The following is a 25,247-nucleotide window of genomic DNA, read 5'->3' as shown; positions in this document are numbered from 1 at the left end:
ATAATGAGTCCTGAGATTGTTAATGCACTGTTGTCTTGTAAGGTGATACTGAAAAATACCTTTATTTTTGCTGTTTGTTATAAAAATGTTAATCCATTTAAATACTTTTGCCTTTACAAGGGACACATACTATTAAGATCAAAATAAATAATCTTATAATACTCAATATAGTTAATTGTGTCCCATGACCCATTTACATTTTTATTATTTATTTTGTATGCAAATAAATTGACAAAAAAAAGTCATCGTTTGCAACAATACTTGAAATTCTTTCATAATCGTGTGCATTGTTCCATTTTTAACTAGTATTGGCACATGTCAATTTTTAGTTTAAGATATTTTATTATACATTCTGTTAATGTATATAATGAAACATTTGTGCTCTGTCATTCGTTTTTTCGTTGGTGATATATACCAATAAAAGCACTTTTTAGTAAGTGGCACCAATATGAACCGACTTTGTAGGTTTTAACCCAGGAAACCTCAACATACAATTTTGGCACAGTTTCTAGCAACTTCTTGATATACATATACCATTTTGTGGTAGTAGGTATCCTTTACATAAGCGGAACATGGACATCACTACCGCTCTCACTTTTAACACCTGTTTTTGTCAAAATGTCAGACTAAATAACATTATTGTGCTTAGTGCACATTGAAGAAAAAAGATTAGCACGTAGACACATAAACGCAAATATTTCATTTTTGTTGCGTTAATTTAAAGCCAAATATTCCACTTGCGTCTCTAATGTAACCATGTATTTTTTTATAACTCTGTGCCCAGGACATACTTGAAAACTAGAGGCATATCTCAATGTATTACTTCCTGGTAAAACATTTTTAAAAATAAATAAAAAAAAGTACATAACAATTAGATCCGATAGTGTAAATGTGCCCTGATTGGTACAGCACCTATTGTTGCATCTTCTAAATGTCAAATTACATCGGAACCTGGGGAAACTGAGAATGAATAGGGTAATTGTTCAAGTTAAATGTAAACAATTCTGCGTCCTGCAGTATTCCTACAACCAACGTATTAGGTCACAGAAAGGAAACATTGGCAAGGCATTTCCTACCCATTTATGGCACGTGGGTTTACAAATTGAGAAAATGCGGTAAAAAACACTGCTTTAAATACTATAAAGACCTAAAAATCTGATGAATGGTTTTGTGTGCCACAAATTTTGTTCTGTTCCACTCTTTTAATTGAATGCTAACTTTTAATTTAATATAGGGTGTTATGGTTTCAAAAAATAAATTAAACTATCACTATAAAAAGAAGGAATGGTTTCTTCCTTTAAGTCCATGCTGCCTCTAATTTTCATAATTAATTCGCCTTGAATGAAACTGTATTCAACATTAAATGAAGTTATATTTAAGGTACTGTAACAGGGGTCAATTGGGTAAGATTTAAACCCTAGAAACATTAAAAGTTAAAGGGCTTCAAGCAGGCGCATAGTTATAGCCTGGGCAGCCCAGGCAAAGCCTGGGGGCCCACATTCTTGGTGGGCCCACTCTCTCCCATCTCCCCCCCCCCTGCTGTAGAGACAGGCAAGGGGAGATGGTATGCGGCGGCGGGCCCCGGCGTTAAACAGAAGCTGGTAGAGGAATCAGCACAGGCAGAGAAGGATGGCAGGGCAGGAGGGCCAGCTAGCAGTCTGACCCGGAAGTCTCTCTTACTTCCGGTGTCTGCTGCCACAGTGCAACTCAACTCCTCAACTGGCTACACCTCTGATCATCTCCTCCCGCCAAAGGTAGGCATGGGAGAGAGAGCTTAGGGGAAGAAAGAGAGCTGAGGGGAAGAGAGAGAGAGCTGAGGGGGGAGATAGAGAGGGCTGAGGAGGGGGGAGAGGGCTGAGGGGGGCGGGGGGAGAGAGGGCTGAGGGGAAGAGAGAGACAGAGCTGAGGGGGGGAGAGAGAGGGCTGAGGGGGAGAGAAAGAGCTGAGGGGAAGGGGGACTTGATGATGAGGGTGGAGAGCTGGTGAGGGGGAACTGATGATGAGGTGGGAGAGCTGGTGAGGGGGAACTGATGATGAGGTGGGAGAGCTGGTGAGGGGGAGCTGATGATGATGAGGGGGAGAGCTGATGATGATTCTGAGGGGGAGAGCTTTATGAGAGGATCTGATGATGATGATGATGATGATGATGATGAGGAGGAGGGGAGAGAGCTTGTTTTTAGAGTCTATGCCACAGGGATTGTGTGATGTCGCAGACTCTAATAACAAACTTAATATATACAAAGTACACAGTGCAGTCAAAGGTCCTGGGTTCGATTCCTTTGATAAAGTCCACTATTGGACGAAACGCGTCAGAGTATCTTTCTGCTTATGTTCACTGTTTGAGTTAATAAAGTTTTTTACTTTTTCAATGCGTTTGGATGAATGGAGGAGCTGTGACCGCTGTTACTCGTTTTTTCCTTTCGATTCCTGTATGATATGGTATCATTTATAATTTCTCAATGATAAAATAAGTAAAATAACAATTTATAAATTATACAAAAAAATAATAATTATTTTTTTAGAATTTATATATGATACCATATCATATAAGAATCGAACCCAGGACCTTTCATATACTGATACCATTGCTCTACCTCTACACCACAGGGACTGTGTGATGTCACAGACTCTAGAAACAAACAAAACATTTACATACAGTAGTACACAAATTGGGAGCCACGCTCAGCCCGCGTTATAAGCGGATTCGCATTGTAGCAGATCGCGCTATAATGGGGTTGAGCTGTATGTACCCCCATTCGAGTGTTAAGAGTGGGCACTAATGGAAGAACCATTTTCCTGTACCGTATTCTGATATAAAATACAATGCAATGTTGTCAATATATGAATGAGTGGTTTCTGTGCTTGAGGACACGAATAAATGACAGTTGTACTATAAAAGTTCCTGGTGCCCATTTTTATACAGCCTTGCTACCTCATCCCGAGCCACCTGAATTCCAGCACCCTAAGTCAAGGTAAACCATGCGGCGTAGCCATATACATATCACACCAATGTAACTTCCCTAGGAAGCTGGCAGGGAGGTTACACCCTCAATATCCAACTGGCACGCTCTCTCTCCACCTTTTGGACCTTTGTTAAAACATACCTCTTTAACGAAGCATATGGGTAGCTCTGCTGGCTGATACTAGCACTTACTAGAAAATCCTTCTACTATCTCTGTAAGTTCTCCCCACTTACCACTTAGATTGTAAGCTCTTTGGGGCAGGGACTAGTTTTCCTATTGTTACTTTTATGTCTCAAGCACTTATTCCCATTATGTGTTATAATATTATGTCACTTGTATTACTGCTGTAAAGCGCTATGTATATGGATGGCACTATATAAATAACGATATACATATATACATACATAAATACAATGACCTCCTACACTAAAGGTTTTTATTATAACAGGGTTACATTATGATGAAGTACAACTAAGGACACAATTGTTGTGTACTTTACTGTTATAATGATATGGATAGGATTTTTTCATGTTTTTTCTGATTGGTTTTGTGTTGCTACAGTATATGGTACTTTTGTATTTTATACCATCAGTACAGACTGATTGTATGCATTATTAGATAGGAGACATTTAGTAAATGTATCATATTTCCTTAGAATTGTAATGGGATTTATTGGATGATAGCTGAATTAGGGGTTAAGTAAGGGGCATATATGGCTACTCGGACTGTGCTTTAGAGAACCCCTGAGGAAGCAAATAGCAGAACACATTGGATTGGTCCTCTGGACGATCTGTAACTGCGAGAGGTCTAAGGGAGTGATGTAACAAGTTCTGAAAGTAACGTGCGCATACCGAGTGAAGGATCATCCCTGGAGTGATGGACCTGCAGCCCGAAGCCTTCATTACAGCTCTACGGACCCTTTAACAACATCTGTGTCATTTACCCAGAAGGGTTATGTGAGTGCCTTTCTTAGTTTTTTTACTTTGTGCAATAAAACGGTTTTACACTATTGCATGTTTCTTTTACGGTCATGTGTATTTGGTGTCCACTGCTAAGGAATCAGATGACCAGGACTGGAGCAGTTTTAATATGAAAGGCTTCTAGCAAGAATTCACATTATAAAACAATATTATAGTACACTATATATTTTTTTCTTCCATTTTTTCTTTCGTTTTCCCATGCGCCTCTAGACTGAACAGTTTTAAAACTTAAAGGGCTTCAAGCTTTTATAAATCAATATTATTTTTAAAAGATATCAACGGCATTACAACATTTTGTATAAGGCCCTCTCTTTACTCTGTTATGCTGTTATGCAATTGTAGCCCTGTGTAATTTTGGGGTTACGTGTCTTTCTCCTCCTGTGCAATAATCCCTGTTAAAGGGCAGGTTTGCCAGGAGTAATCATGGGGTTTGCCCTCACCTCCTGTGATGTATATTATTCAATGAAGGAAGTGACATCAGACTCTGTGTCCACTAACAGTGATACAGGGGTGGTGCCTACTGAAGCTATATAATATGCAGCACTTCCTCTATTTAGTGTGTGTGCCTCACCACCTGAGTGAGGTGAGTCTATCCAGCAACCTGTCAGGGCTCTGGCAGTGTTTGTGGCCCTCCCTTCAGGGAGTGGTGTGGAAGACTATTCCTCTTACTCTTATCAGGGAGTAAGGGAAGAGCTAGACCTGCTTTCAGTGCCCTTGACTGGGAGTGTAAGGTCAGGGACTTCCTTTGGGTTGGCAACCTGAGAATGAGTGGCTAAAAGACCAAGCCACTATGATGGGCGGCTGCCCATGTCTGCTGTTAATAAAGGATGCCAAAGAAAGATATCGCTTCTGTCCTGTGTGTGGAGTCACTAAGGAAGAAGGTGCACATAGAGGTTCTCTTTCAGAGACTCCTCCCTGCTACGCTGGGGGTCTGGAAGAGATGGAGGCGCTGTACCATGAGTGAGTATAACTCAGCATTACCTCATAAGCTAGTCCTGATGCCATTCCCCTTAATACCATCAAGCGGGAGACTCAGGAGTCCTGTAAGCCAGCAGGTGCACCACACTATAGCCATGTGTAACCAGAGTAGTATTTCCCTAGGGGGCCCTATCTGTGATTGGGGGAGGGGGGTGGGGGTAACCCGTTACACTACTATGTTTGTTATATATATTCTGCATGAAATTGCATTAGAAGAGCACAGTTGTTTATTTTATGGTGAAGTCTTTATATGGCATTATACATGATTACACAACTGATATGAGGATACAATTACCTCCTACACTAAAGGTTTTTATAACCTTTGAGCAATGCAGTAAAAACATACCTCATTGTACAGTATATAACTTTGTCTGTACTGTATTGAGCTTTTAATATAAATGACACTTAATTTGTAGTACTCTGCTATAAGGCCCTTAGTCACAGATTTCTGAAGTACAGACATCTGTCTGTACTACCCACTTGCCCTGTCAGTGACTTCAATCGTGACTTGTGGTTGTACACCATGGGAGGCTGGTAGGGAATGCTTGCTGACCGCCAGCTTATCCTTAGGAAGTCAATTGGAATTACTGAAAACTTCACTAAAGCCCCGAAGCCCATTGCACTTAAAGGAAATAAATTTTAGGGATTCAGTCCTGTCATGTTAGGAACTATCTAATCAAAGCAAAGCCGTGCTCAGGATTACTGAGTTTTTGAACTGCAGGATGCCTCAGAAAATCTTCATTGATTTGGCAGTTTCTGATTAGACATTGAAATACATAAATAAAAATGCTTGCAAATTAGTTGCATCATGTAGGTTTAGTATATACAAAGCAAAACACTGTTCATCGTTCTAAATATGTTGGTGACACTCTATACCAGTGTTTTTAAACTTTTTTTGGTTAAGGAACCTTACAATTATATTGTGAAATTATGTGGAACCCCAACCCTCTCTAATAGCGCGTCTGAGATCAGGGGCATTGTAAGGAACCCCAACCCTCTTTAATACCGAGTCTAAGGTCAGATGCATTGTAAGGATTCCCAAACCTCTCTAATAACGCGTCTGAGATCAGATGCATTATAAGGAACCCCAACCATCTCTAATAGCGTCTGAGATCACATGCATTGTAAGGAACCCTAACACACTCTAATAGCGAGTCTGATATCAGATGCATTGTAAGGAACCCCAACCCTCTCTAATAGTGTGTCTGAGATCTGATGCATTGTAAGGAACCCCAACCCTCACTAATAGCGCGTCTGAGATCTGATGCATTGTAAGGAACCCCAACCCTCTCTAATAGCGCGTCTGAGATCAGATGCATTGGAAATTCTTCTGTAATTGGTACAATTTTCAAATGACTGGAAAATCGCAGGGAGCCCTTTAGGGATGCCCGTGGTACACAAGGATTCCTAGGAACCTCTGTTGAAAAACACTGGTCTATATAGCTCTTATAATTGAATGCATAATTGTGATTGAGTGTTATAGTTGTGGTTTATGTAGAGTCCCAGGGAGGGAAGTTAGGCCCCCTGTACACCATAGCGGTTAAACAGCTATAATATATAATGAGTAAGCAGTTAGATTTTTTAACAACTTGGCTACCTTAGTGGTTATGAAGGCATGCATGATACATGCCTTCATGGGCACTATGGCTACTTAGTGGTTAATACAAGTCCAGGGCTTTAGCTTCAGTTTTCTATATTCCGAGGCAATGTAGGATCCCAAAGTGGGCCGCCTTGGCACCCTGGACTAGCCAAAAATACAGAATAATATATATATATAATACAATGTGAACAAATAGCTTCTCAAAGCAGTGGACTTTCAATGGAGCTTTGGTCTTCAGCTCCAAGTCCACCGGAAGTTGCCTTGGGGAATTCTTCGGTTGTCTCTCCACCCTATTATATAGAATACCCGACCGAGGGATTCTGCAGCAGGTTTACACATTTGTTTGCGAAACAATTACCAAAATGTTTCTTTAATGTATGTAAAATGTGGCCCTAAATTGGTGTAAACTTCAGTTCAAATGAAGGCGACTTGACTTGAAATGGTCGAGCGTCTTCATAAGTGCTTTTCATCCTTTTATTTTCTTAAATGCCAAGTTTTCACAAACGTTTGCATTTAAGTTGCTCTGAAACTTGCAAAAACTCACTTAGGTCAAGCATGTTCACCAAATTACCATACCGTTTTGCCTGAATGTAACTTTTTGGCCAGAATTTGATGCAAATTTCAGTCAATTGCAGCACGTAAAGGAGCCCGTGACATTGCCCATTGACATTTAATGGTTGGACATTTGTTTTGCCAACTTTTCAATTTTCATGCATGTTTTCCTGGGTAATGAATGGCAGTGTAAATATTATATATCCTTAGACCTGATTGGCAACAAAGAAAATAACAAGAGGAATGAAAGAGACTAAAGTAACAAGAATAAAGGGAGGAAAAAAAAGCATAAAAATACAAAAATAATTCTCAAAACCTGCTTAAGGTCCCTACCATTAAATAGTGTGCCTTGGCCTTAAGGCAGTGCTTCCAAATAAATCAAACTATTAAATAAAAAAAAATGAATAGTATTTGTTTGGAGCACTCAAAAAGCCCTACTGATTTTCTTCTATATAAAAATATCATTTTTTATTATAATTTATAACATTTAATACTTATTAATGTAGAGCAGACAGAGATACAAAAATCTCACCAGCATCCTTTTTCTTTTCGCGGGAAAGTTCATGCACAGTTGCCCCAATGTCATGCCTCAAACACGCGACAATCGCATCCAAAGCCGGGGTGCTCTTGTTGTCCAGGTTGATATAAAACTGATATTCATCTCTGTTTAGCCGGGAAGGTCTGGACTCTATGTGGGTCAAAGTAATGCCCTTTTCCTGCAAAGTGAGAAGGATGAACTTGTAATTCTCAAGTGATAACACTGCACTGCATGAATAATATGCACTGCAAAGACATTTGACAGTATAATATTGATCTAATATTAGTAATAATAACAATACAATAGTATTCTTATGTTGATCTAATCATTTGAGCAACAACTATTGACTTTATGTACTATAATTATGATATTGTCTTATTTTTAAAATGGAAATGAAATTTAGACAAGAATGCTAATTTACAGCAAGTTTGTTTATTACAAATACAGCTCTGCCCTCTAGTGGTTACAGTGGGAATTTGTGCATATTTTGTCCACACATTTTCTATTTGTCTAATTTGCCAGAAATACAGTGCCAGTCCAATATATCATGTATAATTTGTAGCTTCGTGACATTTCTGGAAAACATTGCCATACTTCAGAATAAAGCAAGTTTTGTCATACAGTGATTAAACTGCAGATGATGAATCTGGGTGTTGATATGCAAATGAGCACACTGATACCCAGATCGACAGAGGTTCGTTAACACAGGGGTCATAATAGACTGTTAACAAAATCAGAAATTGCCATTATATTCCCTGAGCTTAACACATATTCACAAAGGTAATTATAAGGTAATAAAACAATAGCCGTTATATATCTCATTATCATAGGCTAACCGCCATGTTAAATTAGCACCAGCGCCAAGACGAAGCGCTGTTGTAGCGTGAAACGCATAGAGGAGGAGGTTGTGGTGTAGCCTGTCTGTTTTAGTGTGTACAACTTTTCAATAAAGCTTTTGTATTATTACCGGAGTTGGAATCGAGCCTGACTGATTGCTGTGGCGCCGGATACATTCTTCTATATCTGCATATTTCTTCTGCCGGACGCACGCTGCGGGCACTGGAACTAAGGAGAGTTAGGATCCAGGACGGATGAGCTGATAGGGGTAAGCTTTGTGCCCCTGAGCCCCGACTTCAATTGTGGTCCCCTTTCATTCTCCGTTTCTTGTTCCCATCTGTCATTATAATTACACCCATTGGTGTACCTTTATCTAGCTTTACGCCTGAGCGCATGACCGCATCAGACCTCTAGCACCAGCTTGCGTTAACTTCAAATAACATGGATAGTGTTAAGCATGTGTAGATGGCGTTACTCCCATCCACAGCCTTAATTATGACAATACACCTGAGATACTTGGGGTATATGCTAATTTGGATCATTTGAATATACTTTGCATATCCAAATTAACATATTTCCCACGTATGTTCTGTCTTATTCACAGGTATCTCTCCACGTGTTGTATAAAGGAGTGTTTGGAGAGGTATATAATTCTCTCCCCCCCCCATCTCCCCTTCACCTCCTCCTCCTCCCCTCCTCCCGTTATCCATACTTACCTCTACAATAATAATTAACAATTCCATTTTATCCAATAATGTACAATTAAAAGAAATGACGGAAGGACACTATAAATCATTTTAAAAGTTTAAGTGTAAAATTTTTAAAGTTATCCATTGTATAGCAATAATTTCATTAGCTTTAGGTAATTCACGCGCAACGTTTCTTAAATGTGTCTTTAATGTGATTTAAAATTTGGCCAATGCACATGCGCAGTGTATTGGAGAACGTGTCCCTGCGCAATGAAAATCCTCGATAATGGCGCTGCTACTTGTACTAACGGACGTTATTTTAGCATATCATTACCTTTGAGCATACCCGATAAACTGAGGAAAAATTATGTCTGTTAACTATTTCAGTAACGGTTATTAGTGCGCATTTTATGGACTTCTGAGAATCTAACCCTAAGATGTCTATTTACTACAGATTTTGTTAAACTGATTCAAAAGAAAGCCCTGTATTTATAACAGAAAATAAATCCCATTGAAATTAATGGAATTTCTGTCTTTGATATATCTGTTGCTGTTTAGGTTCAAAGGACTTGCCTCAATTTTGCTGTCTAAAAACTTTGATAAATAAACTTAAAAAAATGACATTCCTGACTTGGAGTAATTCAACCTACAAATGCTCCACAAAAAAAGGTCTCTCTTTGTAATTCATGGTAATCAGAGCTGCTGCACATCACATCAACACACCCTATTTTGAACTATGGCAAAACATTTAATCATAAAGCATATTTAGGGACCTATGCTATAAGCGTGGATTAGCCACTTATCGGCCAAATTGCCTATTCAGTAAGCCTCGATAAGCGGGCGATAAAGGCATGAATCGGAAAAAATTTCTGCCGTCATAAAAAAATCGCCGGGTGAGCATCGATAAGACCCTTATCAGCAGGTTCTGAAACTCGTGCAATTCTAGTAGCCTCAAATAGTTTATCGAGGCTAATCGCGGCTCTAGAATGGCGAGTTTCTCCCAAAATCCTCACGCCAGGAAAAGTTGGCGTGAGGCTGGTGAGAAGCTGCTGAGAAGGTGGCGAGAGAGGACTTAGTAAAAGAAATGCTTTTTTTTCTGCATGGGATTGATGTCGGGAGTCTCCGGAGTCTCCATTAATATCAGCACCGGAGACCCCCGGCATGAATCCCATGCAATAAAAATACATTTACAGGCTAACCGCTAAGGCAATGAAGGGGTTAACCCATCCCGCTACACAACAAGGGCCAAATACCCCCTTTAGCCACCCCCCTACCCACAATAAACACTAATACCCACCTCCTCTACCCTACATGATTGATACCAGAGGCCGCGGGTGTTCTCAGGTGGTCCCCGCGGGTGTCTGTGTGGCCCTCTGGTGGTCCACGCAGGTGTCTGGGGGCCCTCGATTTGTCCCTGCGGGTGTCTGGGTACCCTCGAGTGCTCTCCGCGGGTGTCTGGGGGCCCTTGGGTGGTCCACACGGGTGTCTGGGGGCCCTCTGGTTGTCCCCATGGGTGTCTGGGAGCCATTCGGTGGTCCCTGTGGGTGTCGGGCCCTCGATTAGTCCCTGCGGGTGTTTGGGGGCCCTTGGGTGCTCCCCGCGGGTGTCTGTGGGTCCCTGTGGGTGTACAGGGGTCCTCAGGTGGTCCCCGCGGGTGTCCGGGAGTCCTCAGATGGTCCCACGGGCCCCCGCGAGTCCTCAGATGGTCCCACGGGCCCCGCGAGTCCTCAGATGGTCCCACGGGTGTTTGGGTTGCCCTCGTTTGATACCCGTGGGTCTCCGCTGGCCTGCGGTACCAATCCTGCGGCAAAAAAATACACCCCCCCTCTCTTTCCCCCCCCCCTCTCTTTCCCCCCCTCTCTTTCCCCCCCCCATATTTCTCCCCCCTCTCTTTCTCTTCCCCCCCTCTCTTTCCCCCCCCCCACTCTTTCTCTTTTTCCCCCCTCTCTTTCCCCCCCTTCTCTTTCCCCCCCACTCTCTCCCCCCACTCTCTTCCCCCCCCCTCTCTTTCCGCCCCCCCTTTCTTTCCCCCCCCCTCTCTTTCCCCCCCTCTCTTTCCCCCCCTCTCTTTCCCCCCCCCTCTCTTTCCCCCCCTCTCTTTCCCCCCCCCTCTTTCCCCCCCCCTCTTTCCCCCCCCTCTCTCCCCCCCCCTCTCTTTCCCCCCCCTCTCTCCCCCCCCCTCTCTTCCCCCCCCCTCTATTCTCTCCCCCCCCTCTATTCTCTCCCCCCCCCCCAACACATACAGTACAGTAATGGGCAAAATAACTGTTATCCAGAAATGGAAAATAGTGCTTTTGCCCATTATAAAATAAAACATTAGCCAGTCAGCCAGTAAATAAACCTTTCTACTTATCCCTGCCACCATGAAGGGCGTCCTCGTCAGAATTCTGCAGGTCCATGTCCTCCAATGCCAGCAAGAATACATGAAGAAATACAATCTAATGGCCCCTAACCCCTTAAATGTCCCTCGTCACATGACCGTGGGAATAAAATGCATAGGTGATACCAGCACCCCATAACATGGCCTGTATCTCTGGACGCAGGTGATCCCCGGACCTGAAATCAACGCGGTTCTGCTCCGGAGACCCCCTGCTCATCTACACTAGAATTACATTTTATATTAAAAACTTTTGATCGCTGGCGAGATTTGCGCAGGGAGAGGCGGCTCTCTCTGTGCAGCTCTCTCTGCAGCTGAAAGTAATCGCCGGGTAAGGCCATTTCAGAGAGTCGATCTTCACGTCGCCGGCTACTCGCTGTTTTGGGAATTTTGCTATCACAGGTAATCGAGGCTTTCTGAATACCCTGATAGCAAAACTAAAAATAAAAAGGTGTGTGTGCCGAGCACGCGCATTTTAAGTGAAACTTCTTGGTCTTTCGTCACAGAAATTGTATTTGTGATGGTGATATTTTTAATTAAAAATCAAAACACAATTTCAGTTCCAAAATACAAAGAAGTTTGACCGCGTGCTTTAGCTATTTGCACGTCTATATTTATAGTCACTGAATTCCTTGTGTCTGTGTCAGTCAGTGCGTGTGTGTGTGTGTTTCTCTCTGTGTCCTGCCCCCCCCCCTCTCCTGACTCCCCCCGGTGGAGCTGCGGACACTGGGGGCTCTGTCTGAGCCCCCTGTTCCCCCCCCCCGACCCCGATGGAGCTGCAGGCTTTGTGTCCAGCTGCAGCCAGCCTCCCGGGGGAGGTACGGGGATATGTAGGGGTGGTCGGCAGCTCACTGGAGGGGATAGGCACATCACTCGGGGAAAGGTGTCCGGCACATCATAGGGTGTGTGTGTGTGTCTGTCTGTGTATGTGTCAGTCAGTGTATGTGTGTGAGTCAGTCAGTCAGTATGTGCGTGTGCGTGTGTGTGTGTGTCAGTCAGTGTGTGTGCGTGTGCGAGTCAGTCAGTGTGTGTGTCAGTCAGTGTGTGTATGTATGCGTGTCAGTCAGTGTGTATGCGTGTCAGTCAGTGTATGTGTGTCAGTCAGTGTATGTGTCTCTCTTTGTTTGTGTGTGTGTATTTCTCTCTGTGTCCTTCCCCCCCTCTCTTCTGACTCCCCCCCCTCTCTCCTGACTCCCCCCCCCTCTCTCCTGACTCCCCCCACCCCCTGCGGAGATGCGGATACAGGGGGCTCTGTCTGAGTCTCCTGAGCAGCCCCCCCGTGAAGGTACATGGCCGGAGCAGCCCCAACTCTCTCCCCCCGGCAGAGCTGCGGACACGGCTGTTTGTCCTGCTGCAGCCAGCCCCCCGGAGGTACGGCGCCACAGTAATGCGCTTGTGTGCACGCGCACTCAGCGCTCTTCCTATATCGTCCCACCCCACTTCCGAATGTGGGCATGGAGGTAAGTGTTGGCCTCATCTGCCAGCACTGACATCACTTGCACCTCACATCCGTTTCCATGTGACAGCGGGTGTGTGGGGGGAGCGGCGGCCGTTAGGAGCGGCGTCAGGAGCGGCGTTAGGAGCGGCGGCGATCGCATGTGACAGCGGGCGTGTGGGGGGAGCGGCGGCCATTACGTGACGTCATTTCCGTTTCACATTTTTGTCTCCGTGAAGCAGTTTTGTTCCATCAAAATTGACTAGGTGCCACTAAAGAAGTTTCACTTCAAAAGGCAAATTAAATGGCCCGGTGATTTTTTTTATGAACGCTTATAGCATAGGCCCCTTAATCTCATTTCTGTTGATTTGGATCTGATGATAAACACAGCCTGTAATACGCAGCTTCTGGCAATCACTATTGACATAAATAAGGCAAGTGCCAGAGTGAGGGGGAGTGTGAGTTGAGTACTGTGTTTTTTATTTTTCAAAGAAGGGATGCAACAAAAAACACATCCACAACAAAAGGGGTGGGTGTTCATTCTAAAATGCTAAAGGTCATTGCAGCAGCTCAAGTTGCTCTTAAGTGCTTTAAAGGTAGGATGACCAGATGTCCCAGTTTAGCCTGGACAGTCCTGGTTTTTAGGGTTCTGTCCCGACTTTTTGGGGTGCTGTCCCGGTTTTCTAGCTCATTGACTGCACATGCACGATCGGCACTTACCGACTGCTCATGCACATATGTGATTGGCATTTTCCGTCTGCGCATGCATAACCGGTGTTTGCTGGCTGCTCGTGCGTATTCCCGTTCAGCTCTTTCCGACCGCAAAGGCATGATCGGCATTTGCCGGTCACTTATGCTCATGTGCGACAGTAATGCTCCGATCACGGAATCAAATGGAATTTGAAGATTACGTTTCCTGGAGTGAGGGTATGAATCTCCTGGTCTGAAAGTCACAACGCTCTCAAAGATTTCTGCTCAGTCTCCACGCCGACCATTGAAGGAAACCCGGCTTGGGATGGAGAATAGACCCTTACGTTAGCAGGGCGGAAAGTGGCCAGTGAATCTTTTCTCTTTCAGCAAAGCCTTTTCACTCCTATCTCTCTGCAGCGCTTGCCTCGCGCTCTCCTCCGCCTCGCTCCTTGCGCTCTGGAACGTCACCTCCTCGATACGCCGATTGCGCATTCATGTCGGCAAATTCCTATCGGGCATGCACAACATTTGTCCCGGTTTTTAGCGGGACAAATCTGGCAAACCTATTTAAAGGAGCAATCTATAAAATATCCTACATGGGGTTTTTTTTTTTAAAATAAGTCAGTTCTGTAGTTTTAGATAATACTTACTACATTATTATTTTAATTTTTTAATTCAACTCAATGCCATTTTTAATGAGTTTAAACATAATGCGCCTCCTTTGGTTTCTATTGCAGGTTTTACCACACTTCCCCAGCAGTGCAAGAACCCTGGGAAGCAGGATCTTTGCTGATCGATTACGGGAGAATTAATCGATCGGCATCTTCGGTAATTCGCTTTCAATAAAGGTAATCAAAGGCTGCATATACTGTATTGAAAACTATTTTTTTTTTTAAGTGGCACTTGGACTGCTTCTTTAATTCAGCATGTTTGGTGGATTTGTGAGTCTCTCCACTGAATTGTTCAAGTCATGGATAGAGTTCAAAAACATCTGAAACTTATTTTCAAGATACTGTACACATGGCATTTTAATGTCCCTTTTTTTACTAAGTGCCAACATCTGAGAGAAATATAAATTAAAAGTGATGTTGCAATATTCAGCGGGAAACACTAATTATTACCAGCAAACCAAAATAGCTATGGTTATTATCTACAGAGAAAGTTCACATATATTTGCAGGCTTTAAGACATTAGCTCTCCATTCAACTATCACACAGCATGTAAGGGCCCCGCACTGTTACTGGTGTCCACAATACTTCGAAAAATTAACTGGCTCCTAGAAACTGATATGAACAAACACACAAACAAAAAGAAAAAAACCTATTTCATATGATGTGGGCGGGAAAAGCTGTAACAAAATATTTAAATACTAAAATGTAGTTAATTGCTAAAGACAGCATAAGTACGGCTGCTTGTACTTCTTTGTTAAAAAAAATTCTAAAAAGGATCTAAGTCTTTCTGATATCAGGAAATAAATATTATTAAACAAAAGTTTGTAAACTAAGTTGAAATGAACTACGGTATGCACCAAATAGATCAAGATATTGTTATGGCACTTCTTTCACTGTTTGGCCAAAGGCATCACAATAGAGTGTTATTAATACTAGAATAAAAAGGGGTAACAGATTGCTGGTAAGCACAGGCAATTTGCATCTTAATTAATGTCCTCGAGAATTGTTCCTACCCTATCACTCGAGTGCCGTGGAATTTCTGGTATCACAACCATGCAATTGCGTGGATTAGCAATCACGTGGTCATGCAGAGGCTCCTACTGACGCAAATGGAAGTGGAGTCCCAATTGTGTTTGTTGTGAACTCCTTACACCCCCCTGCAAAATGAACAAAAGGCGTGAAGAACGCTGCGCATCATAAGGGCCCCATGCATGCCGGTTCAGGGTACATTATAAGGACACCCTAAGGGTTAACATAGGATGCATCTACAGTACATCTTACAGTTGACCTGATATCCTCTCGTCAGTGACTAGAATAGAAACCTTTCATGTTTATCTAGACTTGTAAAACAAAATATCTGCATTTACAGTACGTCTAGGTAATGAATGGTAACTGTCCATGGAAGAGAGGTAAAAGGCAGAACAGGATCAAGTAAAAATAAAGTACAGTATACTGAAATTCTGTCACTAGTGTGTTTAGACCTAAATGGGTTTGATAAATTGCCTCTTCTAATCCATAATTTAGGTAGTAAGGTAAGTAACATGGAGTAGAATATGTTAAAGAAAAAATATAAAAACTTGATGAAACCACATATAAATAGATACATTGATCTAACTAACTTTAGCCACTAGTATATATTTGTAATTCTAATTGACTGAAAAACAGGTACAAAATAAATGCAATGCCTTTATCAGCAACATATTGCAGTCAGGAGCACTTAAACAGGCAACAGTAAAGTTTATTTAAATGACCATTAAACTCTGATATGTAGGTTATGTGATTTTATCTACTGGTGATCATGTGCTACCCATGTCAGTTTTTTTGCTTTTCTTGAATTGTGTTGGTTTCATTTTTGAAACAGTGGATTGTTAAATGGAGTTTTGTCTTAACCGTAATCTTTCTATCTAAAAACGATGATGTGATATAGAAATATGAAATAGTCTGTATGAGACAGATGCTACAAATAACGTTGAACCTCATGACTGTTCCACGTGTAGACCAGCATCCCCACATATTTAATTAATCGCATTGTTTCAAAACGTAATGGGATTAAATGGGCTTTTGTTTGCATTCCCTATTGAAGAAAAAAGGATTCCAAGATATCTCAAACAATTGATTACAATGGAATCATAAGTATTTTCTTTTCTGACTTTGCCTATCTATCTATATTTATCTATTGGAGTGCTGCTTTAAAGCAACAATACAGTATATATATATATATATATATATATATATATATATATATATATATTTTTTTTTTTTTTTATTAATATCATCAGTACCAAGTAATTGCACATCATTTATATATCATAAGACCATCTGGCCGAGGGATAATTTAAATTAAAATTCTTCTTCCCTTTTAAAATTCACAGCGGTCTCTGGCAACTCATTTGCTGGTTAACCAACAAAACATCCCTGAAAAGTTGAAATCCCAATGGTATATCAATCTTATTTACATTTCACTAGCACATTCCTGTATTGCTGCTGTTATTGATTAGTTTGGTCAGGAATCTCCTTTCCTCTTAAATGTTTAAGCCACAATATTTAAGGGATTGAGGGTTGGCAAACATTTTCTGATCAATATGATAATAGATTGTACAGATCAAATTGCTGATTTAAAACCCCCAACCCATAATGCCAAAATGTTTATATGTCCTTTTGACCTCGGGTAAGACTTTTCCTGTCGTCTTCTTCATTTCCTATCTAGCAAGTTAGTTTTACTTCCATTTACTGTCTAATCTAACATTTGCATTCCCAACCCTCTGGTGCTTTAATGAACCCACAAAAAAGGAGGAGGAGCACGTGCTTGATGAAGTAGTGCCCTTCATAGTAGGCACCAGGATGACGAGATGGGCATAGATTATACATAAGAAAGTAAGACAAATGTGGGTATGAGGTCTCTGGAAATGGTGCAAATTAAGTAAAAGCCCATGGGAAAAATGAATACAGGAGTTACAGTACATGTAACATATTGCATTAATTTAGCAACTATGCTTAAAGAGTGCAAATTTGCCCCAATTTAATTTTACAACTTTTGCTATAAGATAAAATGGAAGGGGAATAAAATAAGTCATGTTACTAGCCTGATAAGTATCACTTTGACATTTATTAATTAAATGACGTGTTTGGTAGAAAAGTAAACATGAAAGTACAAAGATTGGTTTCAGTGACCTGGAGTACTATTTGAAGAGCTAGAAGACAAACATTTACAACACAGATCATGAACACTCAACTAGTTCTTTTCATATTACACATTTAAACATAAACTTTTGAGTTACAAAACCTATTGGGCAGTGTAGTGTAGCAGCGAAGTGTCAGACAGTGTAGTGTAGCAGCGAAGTGTCACAGGATTTAATGTAATCTATACTCAGTGTTATTTTTTTAGAGCACGTCACAAAGACACGTTGAGATGTAACCGCCTTTTTAGTTATGAGGACTATATTGCAAGTAGGTAAACTGGTACACACATGACAGTGCTTTATGAATGTAGTTTGTATATTTGTTGGTTATCTCACCATCTCAGTCACAACTGAAGAAATTATTTGCTAAATATACAAACTTCATGTACAAACTAAATCTAAAAGGAACCCTCATGTTAGTTCATTAACGGGAAGTAATTTGGTTGCTTAGACATAGCTCCTAGCCAGACACTGGAGAGAATAAAAATAGCTAATCTACTGTTGCACTCTATATGTATACCCCAAAGAATAGTTGATTTAAAAAATAACTTTTAATATATTCTAGTAAAATTAACACAAAGAAATACATCAAGAGAAAACCTTATTTGACAAGCGAAAACACTTCAAATTGAATGGAGAAAGGTGTGTGCTCTATTAGGTAAGGAGCCTCTATTACCTTAATCACATGTACTGCCTATTATCATAATTATAAGGCTGAATTCAATAGGTAATGCGGTTATGGCAGGGATCTTTTTTTCTGAGAATCATCTCTTAACCTGTTGTATAAGATCAATGTAGCAGTTAGCTGTGTTTGGCTAATGAGTTCCCATTTATTTGCATAAGCTTTCCTACACTGATTATAATTCTATTATAGGGGGGATAATTTTGATGCAGGAGTGTATCATACACATTAGCAACAAGATTACAAATGTAGGGGCCTATGCACTAAGCTACGATAGAAAAAAATCCCCAGGGTTTTAAAATTGCCATTTTTGACAGCGTTGCTACCACGGTTTGGAGAAAGCCCCGAATACCAGTGATAGCAACATTTGCAAAAATGGCGAGTATCTGGCAACGTGAAGATCGACCCTCTGAAAAGGGCTCACCCGGCGAGTTCTTTCTGTTGCAGACAGAGAGAGCCGCCTCTCCCTGCGCAAATCTCGCCCCAAATTTTTGGATTCCCATGGTCACGTGACACGGGACATTAAAATGCATAGGAGATACCGGCGCCCCATAATCGGGTCTGTATCTAGGGAAGTAGGGGGTCCACGGACCTCAAATCAACAAGGTTCTGCTCTGGAGCCCCCTTGCTACAATACACTAGTAATAAAACCCTAATTAAAAATGTAACACATTCGTTACCGTAGCGGCTACCTCATATGGTAATGAAGCTCCTTAATGTTATTTTTATTAATACTGTGCGGGAGCAGGGGTCTCATGAGCTGAACCACGGATTTCAGCCTCAGCGACCCCCTGCTTCCCGAGTTACAGGCCCTGTTATGGGGCATCGGGAGCCAGTATCGCCGCCATTTTTAAATCGTCCGTGTCACGTGACCGGGGGATTTAAATAATGAAGGCAATACCGGCACCCCATATCTGGGCCTGTAACTCGGAAAGCAGGGGGTCCCCAAGGCTTAAATCAACGCGGCTCAGCTCAGGAGCCCCCTGCTCCCGCACACTAATAAAAATTTCATTAAAGCAGCTTCATTACCTTAGCGGATAGCCACTAAGGCAATGAAGGTGTTAAGGAATAACACCAGCTTTATTGGGGGCAGCCGGGGTGAGTGAAGCGGGTACTAGGCCTTTCATTCAACCCCTCTGCCCCCAATAAACATTACAGTATGTACTACCCACTAATACACAACCCACCCCTTTTGCCCCAACATAAAACCATAATTAAATGTTTTTAACACAGGATTGAAAGCAGAGGCCGGCGGGTGTCCCTGGGTGGTCCTTGCAGGTGTCCGTGGGCCTCCAGGTGGTCCCCGTAGGTGTCCGAGGACCCCAATGGGGTCCCCGGGTGGTCCCTGCTTGTGTCTGGGGTCCCAGGGTGTTCCCACAGGTGTTTGGGAGCCCTCATGTGGTTCCCACGGGTGTCTGTGGCCCTCGGGTGGTCCCCGTGCATGTTCCCTGTGGTTGTCCGGGGGTCCTCAGGTGGTCCCCATGGGTGTCCAGGGGTCCAGGGTGGTCCCCGTGGGTGTCCGGGGCCCTTGGGTGGTGTTCGTGGGTCCCAGCTGGCCTGCGGTAACAATTCTATATCAAAAAATAAAATTTGGCATACATTGCAATAAATACACCTCCGCCCCAACACATACAGTACAGTAATGGGCAAAAATAACTATTATCCAGATCTGGATAATAGTTAATTTGCCCATTATTAAATCAAACATTAGCCAGGCAGCATAAATAAAGTAAATAAACCTTTCTACTTACCCCTGCCATCATGAAGGGCATCCTCGTCAGCATACTGCAGGGCCATGTCCTCCGTTACCAGAAAGAACACATGAAATAAAACAACCTAATGGCCCCTAACCCCTTAATGACCTTAGCGGTTATTAATTGCAATAGTAATTATGGGGTTAACCCACACTCCCCTACTACCCACCCAGGAATCCTAACCACCCACCCCGGACCCACTATACCCACCCTGTACCGGCTGATTGGCATAGTGGTACATCATACCCATATAATATAGGCATGATAAGCCACTATTGCAGTCAAGGGTTACCGTAATCAAAATACATGAAGGCCCAAAATACACAATAATAAAACATACACAAGCACCTAAACACCACAATTCAAGAAATAAAAGCACTAGCCTACAAATTCAATTAATAAAGCACTAACCAACGAAACAATTAAATAATTTAAACTAGTAACCAACAAAGCAATTCATTAATAAAACAGCTAGCCAACACATTAATTCAAACCAGGAGCCAACAAAATAATACATTAATTGAAAACGCTAATCAATCAAAAAATGCATAAAAACAAGCCATCCAAATTACAAACGGTCCAACTTCAGGGCAAATGGAAGGCAACATGAAAAAGGTGGATAAAAATCCACATTTCAGTGTATCAGAGCAAAACGAAAAAAGTTCAATCTTTTTTCAAAAAGATAATTCATGACAGAGAAATCTGAATAAAGGCTATATGAATCCTATGAAGGCTCATGCAAAGTACTCTGTACCTTGTTCTGCTTGAGCCCTGTCTTTGCCTCTGTGTTTACCTGCTTGTGCTTGACCTCTGCCTGGACCTGACCACCCCTGCCTGCTGCCTGCCTCGACCGCGGAATTGGACTTGACTACCCTTGCATCTAAGGCCTCAAATCCCAGGCCAAGGAGGACGGTCCTCCGCTGTTTGTCTGCTGATGGCGGCCCAGCCTCCAGGCTTTAGGAGAGAGACAGCAGGCAAGCTGCAGAGCAGGAACGGTACCAAAGGGCTGGAACCAGGCAACGCGTGAGCCAGGGAAGCCACCGGGTAACAGACGATACAGAGAGACGCAGGAGCAGCTGTGAAGAACACCCCAAAGAAATCCTGGAAGTCTAAGACGACGGGACAGACGTGGGTGTGCTGGGTCCGAGAGGAGTAACATCAGGCTGGAAAGCTATTCACTTATGTATTTGTGAATAAGCCATTTGTGAGTGCATCCATTTTTATTTTTTCTATTGTTATTAAAATTTGATTATGCCATGTTCCTTTATTTCTACCTTTTAAGTGTTCCACTGTTTGCTGCTGAAGGGTACACCCAATTTCCAGTGTGATCAACACATGTACTGTAAGTGCATATTATCCTTTTTGAGGAGTAATTTGGATATCTGCAAGCATTTATATTTTGTGGAGTGGTTTGGTCAGATTACATGATAGCCTTTGCCATCTCCTTAGAATATGTATTGGTAAACATATTTGCCAGTTTACCAATACTCCTTTTCTCGGTGTTTATCTTTCCCCATGTACACCTGGTTGGGTTGATGGACTGAGTACACACGTTGTATGACTTTACTTTTTCATACATGAATCATATGCCTCCCTTGTTTGAAGTGGTGACTAATATTTTTAAGAACCGTCACATACCTATGAACTATATACTGTATACGTGAAAACCCACATAAAGCCTATAAGCACCGCATGAACCGCAATAGCACAGCCTATCTGCAAAATGTCTGCAAAATGTCTGCAAACTGTCTCTATAAAGAGCTACGTATGACTAGCAGCGCTATACAGGAACAAACAATTATTATTAATATGGACAATGACTCCAAATGGTTAACACCAATCACTTGGGGTCCCCGAGTATAGGTAAGTCCCCCCCCTCCTAAGATAATGGGCAAATGCAGAGTCAGCAAAGCGTGCAGGCAAAGGGCCATAATGAGAAGGAGAAAACTGCTCACAAATGAAGTCAACAGGAAGCTCAGTCGTGGACATCCGGAGCTGGAGAACGCAGCAAAAAAGATAAGATGAGCAGAGCACAGCACCAGACAAAAGCAGCCAGATGACTAAAGTAAAAATATTCTTTATTTGGACAAAGGCATTTGTAAAAGGGTGACGGAAACGTTTGAAGTCTTTCGCACCATACATGGGCGCTTTGTCAACAAAGCACCAGTGTCTTGTGCGAAACGTGCCCCAGGCTCCCATCATCCTTTTACATATGCCATTGTACAAATAAATAATATTTTGACTTTAATCAAGTCTGGTTGCTTTTGTCTGGTGCTGTGCTCTGTTCATTTTACCTTTTTTGCCAAATGGAAGGCAAGGTGAGGTCCAAATCCAGGCAGGGGTCGGAGCAGGCAAGAGACAAAGCATAATACAAATGGGGTCAGGAACATAAGGAATAATATAGCTTGGTGCAAATGACTGATATTTAAAGGCCTAGGGAAGGTGTAGCCAATTTCTAGTCTCCATCAGGGTGAGATAAAGCCACTTCCAAGATTCGGACATCTTGGTGGAGATAAACTGACCTTGGATCTCGGCCATCTTGGTAGAGGCAAAGATCTAAATTAGGGATGTGGCAGTGCCGAGGGCTGCAGCGGCGGGTCCTGACAGTACCCTCCTTTCAGGAGTGGACTCTAGACGATCCAATCCGGGCTTGAGGGGGAACCTCGGGTGGCATCACTCTGACCAGGGTAGGAGCATGGATGTTCTTGCAATTCACGCATGACCTTTCCTCCAGACCATACACCTTCCAGTGAACAAGGTACTGTACCGCTCCACATGAGCTTTGCAAATAGAGAACACAATGAACCTCAAATTCCTGATACCCATCCACCAGAAGGGGGAAAAGGTAAGGAGAAGAGAATGAGTTCTGGATCAGATGCTTGAGCAAGGATATGTGGAACACAACAGGGGATCTTCTTGTTGGACGGTAGCTCTAGCTCTTGACCATATATGACAGAATTAATTTCTGACCCAATTTCGCCCAAGGCACCATGAGATGAATGTTCTTTGTACACCTGATCCCCAGGTTGGATCCCCATGTACACCTGATCCCCAGGTTGGAAAGTCAGTGACAGTCTCCTGGGTTTATCGGCAGATGATTTCTGTGAAAGACCCGAATCAGTGATGAAAGTAGGCAGTGGTACGGGTTGAAATCCAGGGGCAGAAAAGAAGGGTGTGTCAGGAGGATTCGTGCCAGAGAGTCACAGGTAATTCAGCCCTGGGGAGGAGGCCAACCCAGTCATCTTGCAGGTCAGATAAAAGCAAATGAGATATTGCTCTAGGGACTGATAGGTCTGTTCTATGAGCCCATGGATCTGGGGCTGATAGGTTGAGGAGTGGTATAGGGAAATTCCCAGGTGTAGGCAAAATTCTTGCCGAAATTAAAAGACAAATTGAGCTATATCTGAGACAATGACTGTTGCAGCCCTGTGCATCCTGAAGATCTCTTTCATAAAGATATTGCATAACTCTGCTGCGGATGGTAATTTTCTTAGAGGAATCAAATGGACCTGTTTAGATAAGTGGTCATTACCACCAGGATAGTTGTCATATCTTCTGAACGGGGGTAGTTCCATAATAAAGTCCACGGCCAGATGAGTCCATGGAAAGTCAGGAGTGGGCAATAGCTGTAGTAATTCATATGATAGCGCTCGGTGTACTTTGGTCTGAGCACAGATGGTACAGGAGGCCCCCAACCTCTTGACATCTTTGCAGATCTCAGACCACCAGAATAAATAGAAAAGGTCTGAGGTGTTCCCCTCACCAGGATGCCATGTAAACTAGAGCCATGTCCCAAATGCATTACTTTCTCGCAAAAGCGTGGGGGGACAAAGAGCTTAGTCATAGGCGCAGGAAGACCCACAGGGTTGTCTGGCTGAGAAGCAATGATCTGCTGCATATTTAGCAGCGTGGTAGAGGAGATGCTGCATACCAGAGGGGTAATGGGCCCCTTCTTGGCCTCCTTCACAGTCTTTTTTCAGAAACGGAGAAGAGGTACGTGTGACCACTTGGAGGAATGGGGTCTGTGGGAAGGTCTATGCTGCAATTATAGGGCTTATGCGAGGGAAGTTATATTTGGACAAAGACATCCGGAAACTCTTGCTAGAAGTAGTAGAAGTAGAAGTAGAGATTTTTGTCACTGATAGCACAATAATGTTAATGACACAACATTTGACAGGCATCACTCCACGCTGTTTATTGTTCTGGGGACCACTCAATATATGGGTCATGCTGTTGGAACCATGGATAGCACAGGATTACTGTGGTCAAGGGTGAAGATATGATGTTGAAGAGGAATGTTTCATGAAGGTTGGTGTCCAGAGACTCGTAAGGGTAACACTTCCAAGGAGATGGTCCCTGAGCCCAGAGGGCCCCATGAATGGCCTCCGCTGCCAGCGTATCTTTCTTCAGTCAAAGCAGAATGGCTTGGGACTGCGCAAGGGCATGATCCATGAAGTTCCAAGCTGTTCCTGAATCGAAGAATGCCTGTGTTTGAACTGTAGGTTGACCCCATGAAAGATGGGTGGGACAGGAGGAGTCATGTAGACCAGGGGTGCGCGAGATTATCTGTGGGTGGCGCGGGGGTTACAGAGGCACTGCTCGCTTCCCGAATGCATTTAAATTAAATGCCGGGGAAGCGGCAAAGGCCTCTGTAACTCTCTCTTACCTTGGTTCAGACTACTTCTGATGAAGCATCAACATGGCGTCAAATGGCGCCACAGTGTCTTGTGATGTCACGTTGCCATAGTAACGTGACGTCATGATGGCAGAACGGCTGAGTCAAGGTAAGGAGGTGGGGCGCGTGGAGAAGTGACAGCAGAGGGTACAGGCGAAAAAGATTGTGTTCCCTGATGTAGACCATACCGGAGGAGGAACTGATAAAATGCTTGACCAGGCATGGATTTCCTGGATGGGTGAAACAGGTATGGAGGAAGTGGCCCTTTGAGCCACAAAAGTGGCAAAGCCCAGCCGAGCGTCTTTGCAGCATCTACTCTTCAGACAGGTGTATGTCTCCTATTTGCATGGGTTCCTCTGGTTGGGGAGGCTCCGTCTGGGGAGGCTCAGTCTTTGGGGGCTGAAGGTGTGACGCTAGACGAAAGTTGGAGACTTCATGAAAGCGGACTTTCTCACTCCTTGTTTTTACTTGTGTGTGTCAGAAACCCTGTGTTTTATTTAATATCGCCCTCTCTTCCTCTCTTTCTCTCCCTCGCAATCTGCGGGAAACAGATTTGGACTGGTTCGCCTATTTCTAGTAATGGTGCCTTTGGCGGGGGAAGGGAGAACCAGGCTCATAATAAAGGTCAAGCCCACTTGGTTACCCCT

General features: G+C 42.9%; 1 protein-coding gene across 1 annotated transcript in view; it reads right to left on the bottom strand.

The window, feature by feature from the left end:
* Positions 1–25,247, bottom strand: part of PAH (phenylalanine hydroxylase) — a 95,697-nt gene that overhangs the window by 53,946 nt on the left and 16,504 nt on the right. Inside the window, exon 3 of the mRNA XM_075600612.1 lies at positions 7,606–7,789. Within this exon, the coding sequence (XP_075456727.1) occupies positions 7,606–7,789 (184 nt within the window). The remainder of the gene's footprint in view (positions 1–7,605; positions 7,790–25,247) is intronic.

This window comes from Ascaphus truei, chromosome 5 (genome assembly GCF_040206685.1).
Source record: "Ascaphus truei isolate aAscTru1 chromosome 5, aAscTru1.hap1, whole genome shotgun sequence".
Classification (NCBI taxonomy): Eukaryota; Metazoa; Chordata; class Amphibia; order Anura; family Ascaphidae; genus Ascaphus; species Ascaphus truei.
Note: the sequence above shows the minus strand (reverse complement) of the source record. Positions and strands in the feature narration are given on the sequence as shown.